Source organism: Danio rerio, chromosome 7, assembly GCF_049306965.1.
Source record: "Danio rerio strain Tuebingen ecotype United States chromosome 7, GRCz12tu, whole genome shotgun sequence".
Classification (NCBI taxonomy): Eukaryota; Metazoa; Chordata; class Actinopteri; order Cypriniformes; family Danionidae; genus Danio; species Danio rerio.
Genome location: NC_133182.1, coordinates 25,991,916 through 26,005,755, shown reverse-complemented (window position 1 = coordinate 26,005,755; position 13,840 = coordinate 25,991,916). Strand labels below are relative to the sequence as shown.

The 13,840-nt window shown below is 35.0% G+C and overlaps 1 protein-coding gene across 4 annotated transcripts in view; it reads right to left on the bottom strand.

Moving 5' to 3' along the window:
• arrb2b (arrestin, beta 2b) overlaps nt 1–13,840 on the bottom strand; it is a 79,262-nt gene that overhangs the window by 21,678 nt on the left and 43,744 nt on the right. For all 4 annotated transcript variants that reach the window (XR_012382345.1, XM_068222202.2, XM_009303041.5 and 1 more), the window contains 4 exon segments: nt 8,492–8,522; nt 7,877–7,937; nt 2,840–2,884; nt 2,525–2,721 (listed from right to left, as the gene is read on the bottom strand). Coding sequence is in view for 3 of the 4 variants with exons in the window: in XM_068222202.2 (XP_068078303.1) it covers nt 2,525–2,721; nt 2,840–2,884; nt 7,877–7,937; nt 8,492–8,522 (334 nt within the window). In the remaining variant the exon portion in view is untranslated.

Genomic DNA, 13,840 nt, shown 5'->3' with positions numbered 1-13,840 from the left:
GAAACAGTTTCAATTTCTGCAACATTGCAGCTGAACAACATCATAACTGAGACAATGATCACCTAAGGTGCTGATTATGTGCTTTATTAAGTGCTGAATGCTACTGATTTCAGTTTGGATACAAATTTACATGACACTTATTACCATATCACAAGTGCCGGAAGATGGTTTACCTCAGATTAGGGGTGTCAAAATTAATTGTTTCTTCGGTGCACCGCGATGCAGACGCGGACAATTCGGTATTAGTTCAGTAATAATCATAATAGGTTATTATGTACTGACGTCATTTATCTCCTATGCGCTCTGTCGCGAGGGAGGTGAGCGCGAGTATTTACAACACTTAGCCAACTCAGGGCCGGCCCGTGGCATAGGCACCATAGGCAAATGCTAAGGGCGCTGTATATCCAGAGGGGCACCAGAAATGAGCACAGTTCAGTTAGTTTTGTTTTCGATATTCCTGACACACATTCAGTTATAGACGGCATTAAGTCAAAAACCTCTTACCCTAAAAGATCTAAAGTGTGTTTCCTACAGAAAGACAAAGCTGGTTATGTTTCACAGCTGTCTCTCTCTTTTTTTCACTCGACATTACGAGCACTGCTCCGTTTAAGCCCTCGCAATATGTGTTTAGCCAGGAGAGCTCGTGCTGAGAGGAGCTCTCAGTAAGGGACCGTCGGAAAAGTGCTTCTTTTTTTCGTTTTTCTGCTCCGCTCAGCGCAAGCTCTCCCTGTTGCAAGGGCTTAAGTGTGTGTGTGTGTGTGTTTGTTTATTTATTTGTTTGGTGCTGTCTATGTTTGTGTATGTGTTTGAATGAGAGACAGTGTGGTGCTGTGTCTCTGTGTGTTTATACAGACAGCTTGTTATAGCCTCCCCCCTAAAATATAACACTGTATATGGAAAGCATCGTCAATGCACCGTGATGCACAGAGATATCGAATTGAACCGAATCGAAGGCATGATAATCGTAACCGAACCGAACTGTGAGACCAGTATAGGTTCACACCTCTACCTCAGATGTTGGAAATCAAATAACTAGCAAATATATTTTGTTTTTTGAGAACTATGACTTTGTGCAAACTCAAGTCAATCAGCATGTACTTAAAATAATTTTATGAAGTTTGATACTTATTAATTAGATAATAAACTTGTTCGTTTGGTAGGGAGTGAAGTGCACTATTCTGCACTTTTGAACGGCTGGTATTTAAATGTTTCTGTCGTGTCACGTTTGGTGTGGACTAGTCGTGCGGCATGGGGCATGATTTAATGGATGAATGCGAGTGCGGGCGGTAATAAAATCATCTACAGTTGAAGTTAGAATTATTAGCCAACTTTGAATTTTTTCTTCTATATTTTTTATATTTCCCAAATGGTGTTTAATAGAGCAAAGAAATTTTCACAGTATGTCTGATTCTATTTTTTCTTCTGGAGAAAGTCTTATTTGTTTTAATACGGCTAGAATAAAAGCAGTTTTTAATTTTTTAAAAACCATTTTAAGGTCAAAATTATTAGCCTCTTTAAGCTTTTATTTTTTTTCAGAACAATCCATCATTAAACAATGACTTGCCTAATTACCTTATCCTGCCTAGTTAACCTAATTAATCTAGTTAAATGTCACTTTAAGCTGTATAGACGTTTCTTGAAAAATATCTAGTAAAATATTATTTACTGTCTTCATGGCAAAGATAAAATAAATCAGTTATTAGAAATTAGCTACTAAAACTATTTTGTTTAGAAATGTGTTGAATTTTTTTTCTCTGTTAAACATAAATTAGGGGAAAAAATAAAAAAGGGGGCTAAGAATTAAAGAAGGGGGGGGGGGTAATAATTCATGACTTCAACTGTATGTACGAGTTGCGGGAGAACACAAATATTTGTGGGACTCCCCCAAAATGGAAATATTTAAAAAAGAATTCACTAATATACAAATAATATATACCCTTGCTATTAATGTACTGCACAAAAAAATAAGAGAGACTCAAATTAAAATAATATTAATTGACAGGCGCAAGGTCGGAAGCTAATTTCTCACAAAGTTCATGCGCGAAACTATAGGCTATTCGGACTGTATTTCTATTAGAAATGTCCTGATAAGGTTTTTTTTGCCTTCGAGTCATTTGATTTTGAGTATCTACCGATAACGAATCCTGATCCGATGCTTCTATAACACATAAAAATAAATTAAAAAGAGCGAAGAAACAGATCCAGGATGTTCCTCATGTTTTATTTAATTCACTTTATTTTATTTTAATTATATATATATATATATATATATATATATATAGTGGGAACAGGACCACATTGACTGTCGCTGAAATCTGGTTGTATCAGATGTTGTTAGGACACATTGTAGGGCATGCATCGGTGCAACACGATATTAGAAATAAATTATGAATCTTTCTAGAGTGCCTGTGTTTGTGCATGCCCTAAAATGGAGTGTACTATGAAAGGCTGTGCAGTGGACTGTGTGCACATGTGCTAACCTAACTGAAGTACACTTTGAGTAAATGAGTAAATGAAGGGTCACCGTGAAGTTGAAGGGATATGCGTTCTGGCCAAGCTTCTTCAGCAGTCTCTCCTGCAGGCGACTGAGTGGTTTGCGCTCGTCGGGCAGAGGAGGATACGCCTGGAAGCTGGAGATGAACAGATCCTTTCTGAAAGACAGGCCCAGCACATCCAGATCTTCACGGCCATATCGGAAGGCACACGTCAGTGTCACGAACACTGGTAAAAAGAGAGCAGTGGGAGAGATAAATATTTAGGGCCATGGTTTAGATGACTTCATTTTAAAGATTTCGTACTTTAAAGGCACTACAATAAAAGTGGAGAAACAGTATGTTACCTTTTCGGTCTTTTAGGTATTCTGGATCAATCAGGAGCACCCCATCTTAAAGCAAAAAAAAAAAAAAAAGTGAGCGAATAAAAAAAAGACAGAAAAATACATGGTTCCCACTCACTTCCCTCCCCGTCTTTTCCCTGATGTTCAATGTCTAAAAAGCTGAATTCAGTGCAAAATGAAGCAACTGGCACAGTATTAAGGGAAGCTTGTGATTTTTTTAATTGTCGTAGATTAATTGCACTGTTCAAATTCCCTTTGCGCTATCTGCACTCTTTTATATTAAATAACATTATATTTGCTTACAGATAGTGCTCATCGGGTGTGCGATACCTTGAGTTGTCATAGACAAGGCACAGCAGTGTGTGACTCGCTTTAGATGCGTCATGTGACATTATTTGCAAAGCAAATTCAGCCTAACCCTATTCGAACAAGGCTACGTTTGTTAAGTCAAACACAAAAATTTACAATCTAAACATGATTTTTCGAATGTTGTTGAAGAGATTTTAACAGTTGATTGTCTTTATCATTTAGATGAGTCAAGTAGGCTTTATATGAGTCAGGTAGGCTTTATATGGTTAAGAGGTAAATCTTTTTAAAAGAGTTGTTCCCTTAATATAAATGACGAAGACTAATGGTTCTTGAGGTCAAAAAAAGTCATAAAGAACTAAGATTTGTAAATTTGTGTATATTTACACTGCAGAACAACACAGAAATGCTGCAAATATTGTTGTAAGTTTCTAGAATTTGCTGCCAAATCAGTCATTTTGTGATAATAAGATTTTTTTTATAAAAAGAAGGTAACATTTTAAAATGAAAAACAGAATAGCCTGATATTTCATGACTTGGACAAAAACTTAATATAAAAATGTTTGACTTTCAATGTCCAAAAAAGAACCTGATTTTCAATGACATTTCAGAAAATCCATGACCGCCTCGGAGAAAACCTGCAGGAATTCTTAGCATATAATACTTTAAAAAAATGAATTTAAAAATATTCATTTAGTATGACCATTTAAATAAATGAATACTTTGTCAAAAACTAAAAATAATTGTTATGCAATAAATACAAACAGCTAACTTATTTTGTAGTTTTTAACTCATGAATCAAATCAATATAATTACATAAAGACTTTAAATGAGCACATTGGGTTTGAGTAGCTTCAAATGACCTCAACTGCAAAATGGATTTCCGTGCAAGTGATAGGCCTGTGTTCAATGATTTGCCAATAAAGCAAACATTATACTGACCTCTAAAGCCACTTTTAGGAAAGTCAATTTAATGATTTACTCATTTTCCACAATAAGGTTTTACAACATTTTTGTTTGGGGGAGGAATGCAATTATTTTTAGCATGCACATGCATGAAAGATGCAACCATTTTTTGTAATTAATCAGCATATCAAGTCATTCATTGTAAAGGATAGCTTGCCCAAAAATACATTTATTCACTATTAATTTACTCTTCAGTTATTTCAAAGTTTTATGAGTTTCTTTTCTGTTGAACACGGGTAGCCTTTGAGATCCACAGAAATATTAAAAAATTCAAATTCTATGAAAGTCAAAGTTTCAAGCATTTTGCAATTATATTTGTTTGTGCTCAACAGTAAAAAGAAACTCTAATAGGTTTAGAAAAAGCGAAACAAAATTAGGTGAATATCTCTTTCTACTAAAGCAGTAAAAAAATTTAACAAAACAAAGTAAAACTGTACATATTCAAAATTTTGGGTCAGTAATTTTTTTATTCATACTTTTTTTTAACAAAGAAGCAATAAAACGGATTAAAAGTGACAGTAAAATAATTAAAAATGTCACAAAAGACATTTAAAAACAACATGGTTATTAAACTTTTGATATGATTTAAAAAAAAAAATTCAACAATTTTGAAATCAAATATTATTTTTCCACAAAAACATTGAGCTAGGCCTTTCAAAACATTATTTTTTTGTTGTTCGATAATGTGCACCAAAACATAATCAAAAAAAACGATAGTATTGTCATTTAAGACCATTTTATGCCACTCCTAGAATCCTAGAATGACAAAACAATATCATCACAACGCAAGTACACTCTTTTAAAGAAAACATATTTTATTATTAAGAATATTTCATTTAAATATAGTCATTTTAACAATTTCATTAGTCATTGAAATCGGAATGTGAAAATACATATCATTCATTCATTTTCTTTTCAGCTTCCCTTTATTAATCTGGGGTCGCCAAAGAGAAATGAACTGCCAACTTATCCAGCACATGTTTTATACAGCGAATGCCCTTCCAGCTGCAACCCATCTCTGGGAAACATCCACACACACTCATTCATTATGGACAATTTAGCCTACCCAATTCACCTGTACTACGTCTTTGGACTGTGGGGGAAACCAGAGCGAAAATACATATCCTAAACAAATAATAATAAATGTTAAGAAAGTGCAAGGTAAAAAGTAACAAAGGCTGCGATATCTACTGCCAGATCTATTTTCAGTTGTCAGGCATCCACATGAAAACATACAGTAATTTATAATAAATACTATAGTGTTTTTAACCACACTGATGCTGACACCTCCAATAGAGATAGAGATGTTGCGCAATTAGCTAAAATGTTGCTAGAATTGGTTTTTATGTACGAGGGATATATATATATCACATCACCAAAAATCGCATCATGTCCATGTGTTGTGCGATAAGTCAATATTGATTGTTGTGACAGGTCTACATTGAGCACTCCAACATGTTCAATATTGATAATGAGAAAATATTTTTAACTCTACTAATATTTCACAGTATTAGTTTTACTCAATTTGAAATCTTTTGAATGATTGGCGTAATGTAGGCCTCAGTCTTTCACCCTGCACAGAGGTTTAGAAAGATACTCCAGGAGATTATAAAGTCACAAAGGCTATTAGTTAGGCATTTGAAGAGTTATCTTGTATAAGATTTCCATTACAATATGCAATACTACTGACAGAGCTAATCCCCCTGCAAAAACATAATGAGTGAAACATCTACAGTATATCTTCTAGACTGACGTCTCCTGTGACCGGCTGCCACGCAACAGACCGAGAGACATTCAGTCAACAGGGAGGAAATGAACAGCAGAAACCAGAAATCTCAGTCAGATCATAATTACTACAGTATTATAGCATGTAAGCAGAAATCTTAACAGGAATAGTTCACCCCCCCCCCAAAAAAAATACTTACCCGCTAATTAACCCAAACCAAAGTTCCATTAAATCAACTTTAAAGGGTCACGAAACACCAAAACACATTTTCAAAGATGTTGACTGTCATGTATATATCCCACGCTGCTAAAAACACTATTAGGACACATACATTTCGGGGGAAAAAAGTGAGTATTGGTTGTTTTTGCTTTAATTCGAGCAAATTTGTTCTTCTGGTTTGAAAATAAACTTTGAAACTACATCATGGCGATTAGATCCTTGTGTGAATTTCATCGTGTAGACTAGATGTCTGTACCGGCGGGTACAATGTGATGTCTTTGAGCTTTCAGCATTAATTCACGAGAATGACTTGATTCGAACACACTCAGCACACTCTATCGTATATGAGGTGGAACTTCATTAATATGCATGATAGCTTCGAAAACTGTTTTTACGTGTTAAAGGGTTCAGACAGCAGAGAGACGCCACGTTGTGTTGCCAACCATAATTAAAACAAGTAAAAGAAAAATAACTGTTTGAAGACATGGGTCGTCAGTGTTGCATTTATAAATGTGCTGCAACAAAGGTTTTGTTTTTAGTTCCCTGCTATGCGAGCACAGCTGGACTCACGTGTGGATTACAGTGGTCTGCTAACATGCAAAAAAAATACACTTGTAAGGAACATTTTTTACCTGAGAGGTTTTCACATCTGGAAACTGTGAAATCCAGATTCACCACTCGTCTTCTTTTTTATTTTTTAAAAGATGCAGTTGCAGTTGTTGTTAATTGTACCGTCTCCACAGATTTGGTAAGTGTGTGATCAGTGTTCTTTGTTTATGTTTATTCAGATGGCAAAGTTAATATCGTCAGCAGTACGCCTGCAGTTTTTAAAGCCATACCTTAGTCAAAATAATTTAGGTACTAAGTTTACAGTACGTTAACATCACTACAATATTATGGACTGAAAGTTGCACTGTAAGTGCTCCTCTTCGAATGTGAACACCTTAATCAAACTATAACCGTTGTGTAGGATTTTCGCCGGATTTTGTGACAGGATACACACACAGCTTTCTGACACTATCTACCGAAACATACAAGTTACAGAGAAATGCAGAATTTTTTTTTCTCTCATACGGCTTGCGGTATCAAACATTCCATTAAAATTAAACTCTTCCAGCAGTTCCTTACATCCAATATCTCGTTTGTCATAGGGGGCATGCATGAAATGTTCCTGAATTAATTGAAAGTGCTGAAGTGCAGTTAATGTTGACAAATGAAGAATTTGGCAAATAATTCAATTACTGATGCCCATGCAAACATAGTCAGTGTCTTTATCTCCTCAGTTTGTGTGTGGTTTTGCTTCTGTGAAAATCAGCGCATGCTCAAACTGAAACTTCTATTTTTATGCAAACCCTTCCCTCTTTCGCTGCGGGACACTCGCACTGATTCATGGGCCTTTGAGACTTTGAACCCTCTGAGGGTTTTATTGTGCCTGGAAAAGTTTTGACATGCCCTGTTATTTGTGCTTTTTTTTTTTTTTTTTTTTTTTTTTTACAGTAGACAATCGAAAACTAATAATGCTTAAAGGGGGCTAATAATATTGACCTTAAACCTGCATTTATTCTAGCAAAAATAAAGCAAATAAGACTTTCTACATAAGAAAAAATATTATAGTAAATACTGTGAAAATTCCTTGTATTTCAATAATTGAAATATTTGATAAACAAATTCACATGAGGGCTAATAATTTTGACTTTACTTGTATATCCATCAAAACCAGTTCCAATTCTCCAACAAGAACTAAAATGATGTTACCAGGGCATAAAAGGAGGTCGACTGGTTCAACCAAAAAACTGGCAGGTTGTTTTGAGCATCTGACTCACCTACAGGGTCCACGTGATCTAGATGATCCACAAAGTCCCTCTTCCCCAAGTATACCGTGAGCTAGAAAGAGAAAAATCAGAGACGTGTTTGGGAAAAGAAAACAAGTTTAAACTTGCTACACAAAAACCCAAGAGATAACACACAAAGCATGCGGCGGCACCACCACAGAGAAACTCGCACGCACAACCTATTTAACAAACAGCCCGAAGGCATGACAATCTGACCCCGAGATGATCGACTCCCTTCCTGAAGACAATCCTTCTGGATGACGGGATGTCCAAACACACATCTTCCACATGCACAGAGCACTCCATTACAGACAGGCAAAGAAATGAGATGAGGGATAACAGCCCAAACGCACGCAGAGAGAAAGAGATTATAGAGAAAATAATGCTGTGATAACTGATAAAGGAGGAACGAGAAAAAGGTGTAAAGGAAAAAGGAAATAAGAAATCCTTGAGAGCACCTTAAACAAGTGAACAGAGAGAAGCGGCAAGAGAGATGGATAGAAAATGAGGGAGGAGAAGTGAGAGACGGAGTGAGGAAAGATAAAGGTCCAGAGAGACAGTTAAGATCCCACCCTCACCCATGTGAAGCCCCTTAGGGAATCTTACCTTGCAGTTGGGGCTGGACTTCTTGAAGACTCTGTAATGAGAAAAAAGAGAGAACAAAAGGGCCATGTTAGAAATGGTTTCTTCAAGACATCTCTGCAGATGATTTTCATGTTGCTAAAATTTAAAAGCAATGTAATCAAATCAGAGTAAACTAGAAAGACTTTGTATTTAAAACTAAGGCTAGTTCATAATGTTCTTGAACGTGGAGTCCAATAGACTATGAATTTTTTTCTTTCATTCACAGTGACAAAGTGACACCCTGAAGTAAGGCAATAGGATAGGCCATTTAAAAAAAATAAAAAATAAAAAAAAATAATAAAAAAATAAATAAACAAATAAATTGTATATTTGAAAGTAAAAATCGGAATAATTTAATGTAAAACTATTTTTCTCTATATTGTGCCGCATTTCCATCAGGATAATATATACAACAGTTCTGTCTGGTTCTCGAATCTGATTGGCTGGTAGCTGTGCGATATTCTGCAGTATCAGAACTCGTACAGCCTCATCGTTCAGTATTACTCCGCCCACATAGAGTGACAGCAAATCAATAAACTAAAGATTGCATTTATGCATTTTATTTATAAGGATAGTGCCTATTTTAAATATCTATCATTTTGGAGATACGGCAGAGCATAGACTATTGACGTTGTCCATCCACAAGATGGCGACAGAGACCGCATAATAAGCCCTTGAAGGAGAAAAGATTGGCGTGATCAAAACATTATAAAATTAGTGAGTGACATTCTAAGTCGATCTCTCTTTTGTATGTTGTAGTTCTGTATTTATACCATAGTAATTGTAGTGTATTGAGTGTGAGATGGGACTTGCATGTCAGGAATGCATGTATTTTGTGTTGGCCAATCTTTGTACAACTATGAGTTACTTTTTTGTTTGCAATCAGTTTGTTTGTAATGGCTCTCCTGTTTTGTTATTGCAGACTGGTTCAGTAAACTGAAAGAAGAAATGCCCACGTGTTTAGTGTTTTTCCTTATGACAAACAGTACGGTAATCTAGAGGTGTTTGTGCTGCTTTTGGCTTTTTCAGGGTTAATTATTGTGAAATCCTGATTGCAACAGAGAAATACTGGGAAATCTCTGTAGACTGATGGCATTTTATGCCGTTCAGCCTTATAATCTTAAAATGAAAACAAAATCACCCGTTTTGCCATCACTTTAGACATTATGCTAGAGAATCTTTCAAATAATAGCTCTAAAGTGACGTTGGTGAAGTAGCAACAGCTTCTGCCATTCAGATGTCACCTGCAGATGTGAACGAATGGTGAAAGAAAGAAGTTCCTATTATAAAAGGGTTTTTAGACTCTCTGTGTAAGATTTTCTTTTTTACATTCACGATTATGTCGTCAAACTGTTGTATAAATGCAATATCACACTCGTAGCAGTGCGATGTGGCTGTATATCGTCAAGGGTGGGAAACTGATGCGCTCGGCCAGCACCCTCATGCCAATGCACACCACCCACCAGCCATAATCGCATTGCTCCCCGTGTGATATTGCTTGTATATATATATATATATATATATATATATATATATATATATATATATATATATATATATATATATATATAATTAATGCTTTCTTTATTATAATTCGGTCATTTCCTCTTATCTTTTGATGTACAATCAACATTAACGTCAAAGACGTAAATTTAAGATTGAAAGATTATGCATGGATCTAATATAATGGCACACACCACAAAACAGCTGAGACCGGTACTAAAGTTTTTTTTAAATAATCTGTTGTTATTTTTTATTATGCATTAGTGCAGAATCACTCACTCAGAAAACTATTAGATCTCACAGATGTGTAGTTCATAAAATTATTTACATCTAAAATGTAATCTAAATTACAGCGTTTTTTTCCTTCTAGAAAATGTGTAATCAATTAATACATGAAAGGATAAAACATTTATGCCAGTAAGAAATGTATTTTTGTAAGTAACAGCCAGATCACCTGCTATTTGCAGGTGTGGTAAAAAGTTCACATTTGTTTCCCGCATCCATCTACAGGGTATTCGATAGCTTAGAAACCCAGGAAATATGGAAACCAGTGACCACCTGTGGTTAACCAATGTAATTACTCAAATATTATCCGTAGGTCCATGGACAAACACAAAAAACCTCATAAGAATGAGGCTGGTTTTTCCCTGGGAATGAGAGAGACAGAAGAGATGAGGCACAGAAAGGGCAGAAGCGTGACAAAAGGAAGGAAAGAAAGAAATGATGAAAAACTGGCCAAGCAAAGAGGCTGCAAACAGAAAGCAGCTGGACAAAAGGAAGGGAAAGAGACTGAGGCGGAGACGGACAAAAGAGGAACATAAAAACAGTAAATGGGATAAACGCAGCTGCCCAGAGAAAGAGAGCATGGACAAGAGAGTTTGAAAGCTCACAAAAGAGACTGTAGGTGTCACTGACTCATATGAATGTGGGAAAATATGAAATACACAAACACAGAATGAGTGGCTAAAACACGAGGAGAGACGAGAAGAAACAGCAAATAAGTGCAATTTATGGGTTAAATAATTACTTTCATGCAAAACAAGTTTAATAAATATTGTCTCCAAAAGTGGTCCGTCCGACCAATCATGCACTTTATACAAGTTTTATAAGTCATACAACAAGCTTGAGGTGAGGAACAGATCAAATTATTGTAGAGCATGAGTCATATGGTCTGACATTTTGCTTTTTTTTTTTTTTGCAATAAGCGTGACAGCCAGAGTTCTGATTCAATTTCAGTACATGGAAAAGAGTGACCAGGATATTTGCACATGTACATTTAAAAACACAAAATTTGTTTGACGAACACAAACGTCATACTGGGAAAAAAAAAAGAATTTCTTTCACACAAATCCGAAAAGTTTTGTCATCCATTTAACCACTTCCATTTATTACGCTGTGGTAGTGCTGCAGAAATGTTCGTCTCGATATTCTGAAAGGTTTAACAAACTTCCACAAAAATGGCATAAAAAAAAAAGATTCCCTCAAACCCTCGTATTTTTAATGCAACTGCAAATTTAGAGCCATTACTTTCCATAAAATGCGACACATTGGTGTAATTATGTGCTTTTATAAACACTTAGAAAGAATGCCGATTGAAGGGGAAAAGGAAGAGTAAAAGCTCCCTCTCAGCATCAGCTGACAACACGCAGAGAACACCGTCAGCAGACGCCAAACCTTCAGCACAGGAAGATGGAAACAAAACACACCCCACATACAGACCGACACAAACACTGACCTCTCACAACAATACCAGTCCACTTAAAGGTTTAGTTCACCCAAAAGATTTAAATCCTGTAGTTAATTACGCATCCTCATGTTGTTCCAAACCCATGAGACCTTTATTTGTCTTCGGAATACAAATTAAAGTTATTTTAGATGAAATCTGAGAGCTCCATCAATCTCCATACGGTCCAGAGTCCAGAAAAATGTCCAAAACGTCCTCAAAACAGACCATGACAGAAGCCAAAACAGAAGTTCAGAGTATGAAGCACAGGAACAAACCCTTGTTTTCAACTGACATTTAGTTTGACCGAAATTATATTTTGTGCAAAAACATAGCACATTGCCAAAATTGCTCTGTACATTCACTTCAAAAATGAAACTCAACCACAATGTCCTCATTGCTTGGATGTCAGATGTTTATGCAGACATTATGTTTTGCACAAGTACTAAAAATATGTAGCACCTGACAAATTCAACCAGGAACACTTTGAGAAGATTCATGTTTCATATGGGCGTGTCTGTGATGATGTCATAAGAATGGACAATATATATTAGAGGAAACAGCCTCACCCTGCTCTGAGCGGAGTGGCGTCCCAGAGCTCCATCTGTTTCCAATGACGGAGAAATAGCAGCATGTGTTTTCTCCCTCTTTATTCCTTTCCCTTCATTTTTAGAGTCTGTCTCTCTCTAAATCTTCATCCCTCACTTCATTATGTCATCTATGCATCCCACTTCAAATCTCTTTAAACAGCCTTTTCTCCAGAGGGTCAACGGGGTTAGTTTGGCTAGCACGGTCCCGCTGATGGGAGACGCTGCAATGACGCCATTATGTGGACAAAAGCATCTTTTACTCCTCAAAAAATGACAAATATGTGCTAACACATTGCTGTTAATAACATATTTAAAATAATAATTCTATTTCATAGCGCTCAAACTGTTGCTTATTACTGGTGTGATTAGTGTTGTCTTTATTTTATTTTCTCAGTTGTTCCTGAGTGGAAAGAAAAGGAAACTAAATGAAAGGAAAGCAAAATGAAAAGAGCAAAGGCAAAGAAAGAGAAGACGAGGAAAGCAGAGAAAGAAAACTTCGAATGATGAAAAAAATAAGTAAAAAGCAAACTGCATCTGGAAATACGTACCCATAAGCAAACACAAATAGAAAGTTCATTAAAATAAATAAATAAATAAATAAATACAATATTAAATTATTATAATAACAATTTTAATTTAAATGTTAACATCACAAATGCCCAATTATTCAATTTTATTTAAATTTGCTATAATCTAAACACAAAACTAAACTTAACAAAAAAATAATTATTATTGCCTACTTTAGTTTGATGGTTGTCAGAAATATTAAAGGTAGAATATTATATAAGGGTAGTGTACACTCTAAAAATAGAGTTGTTTGTTCAAACTACTTATTTAAAATGAGCTGAATCACTTTTTGAACAAAACAAACTAACATTTTTGAGGTGATTTTGGGACAAATTAATTGTTTTGTGTTCAATCCACTTAAATTTGTGAAAACTAATAAGCTAACTTAATTTCTTCATGTTGTCTTCACACAGAGTATATGAAACCCAGCATTTGTTACAATGCATACACAGCAAAATTATTAGCCCTCCAGTAAAAATTGTATTCTTCTTTAAATACTTTCCAAATGTTTAATACATTTGCTATACTATTTTTTTTCTACTGAAGGTCATCTTATTATTTAGTTTGGCTGGTATAAAAGCAGTTTCAGTATATATATATATATATATATATATATATATATATATATATATATATATATATATATATATATATATATATATATATATTATTTGAACCACATTTTTTTAAATTGACTAGAGAACAAACCACTGTTGTTCATTGACTTAACTTGCCTAATGAACCTAGTTTAGCCATTAAATTACACTTTAAGCTGAACATTGGTACCCTGCAAAAAACCTAGTAAAATATTTATTTAAATAAATGACTTATTAAAAGTCCCATGAAATTAAAATAGTGTTTTAGCATCAGTATTGTTAGTTTTTAAGATATCTAGATTTTTAGATATCTAAGCTAGTGTGCTCCAAAACAGTAACAAAATTTGGGTTT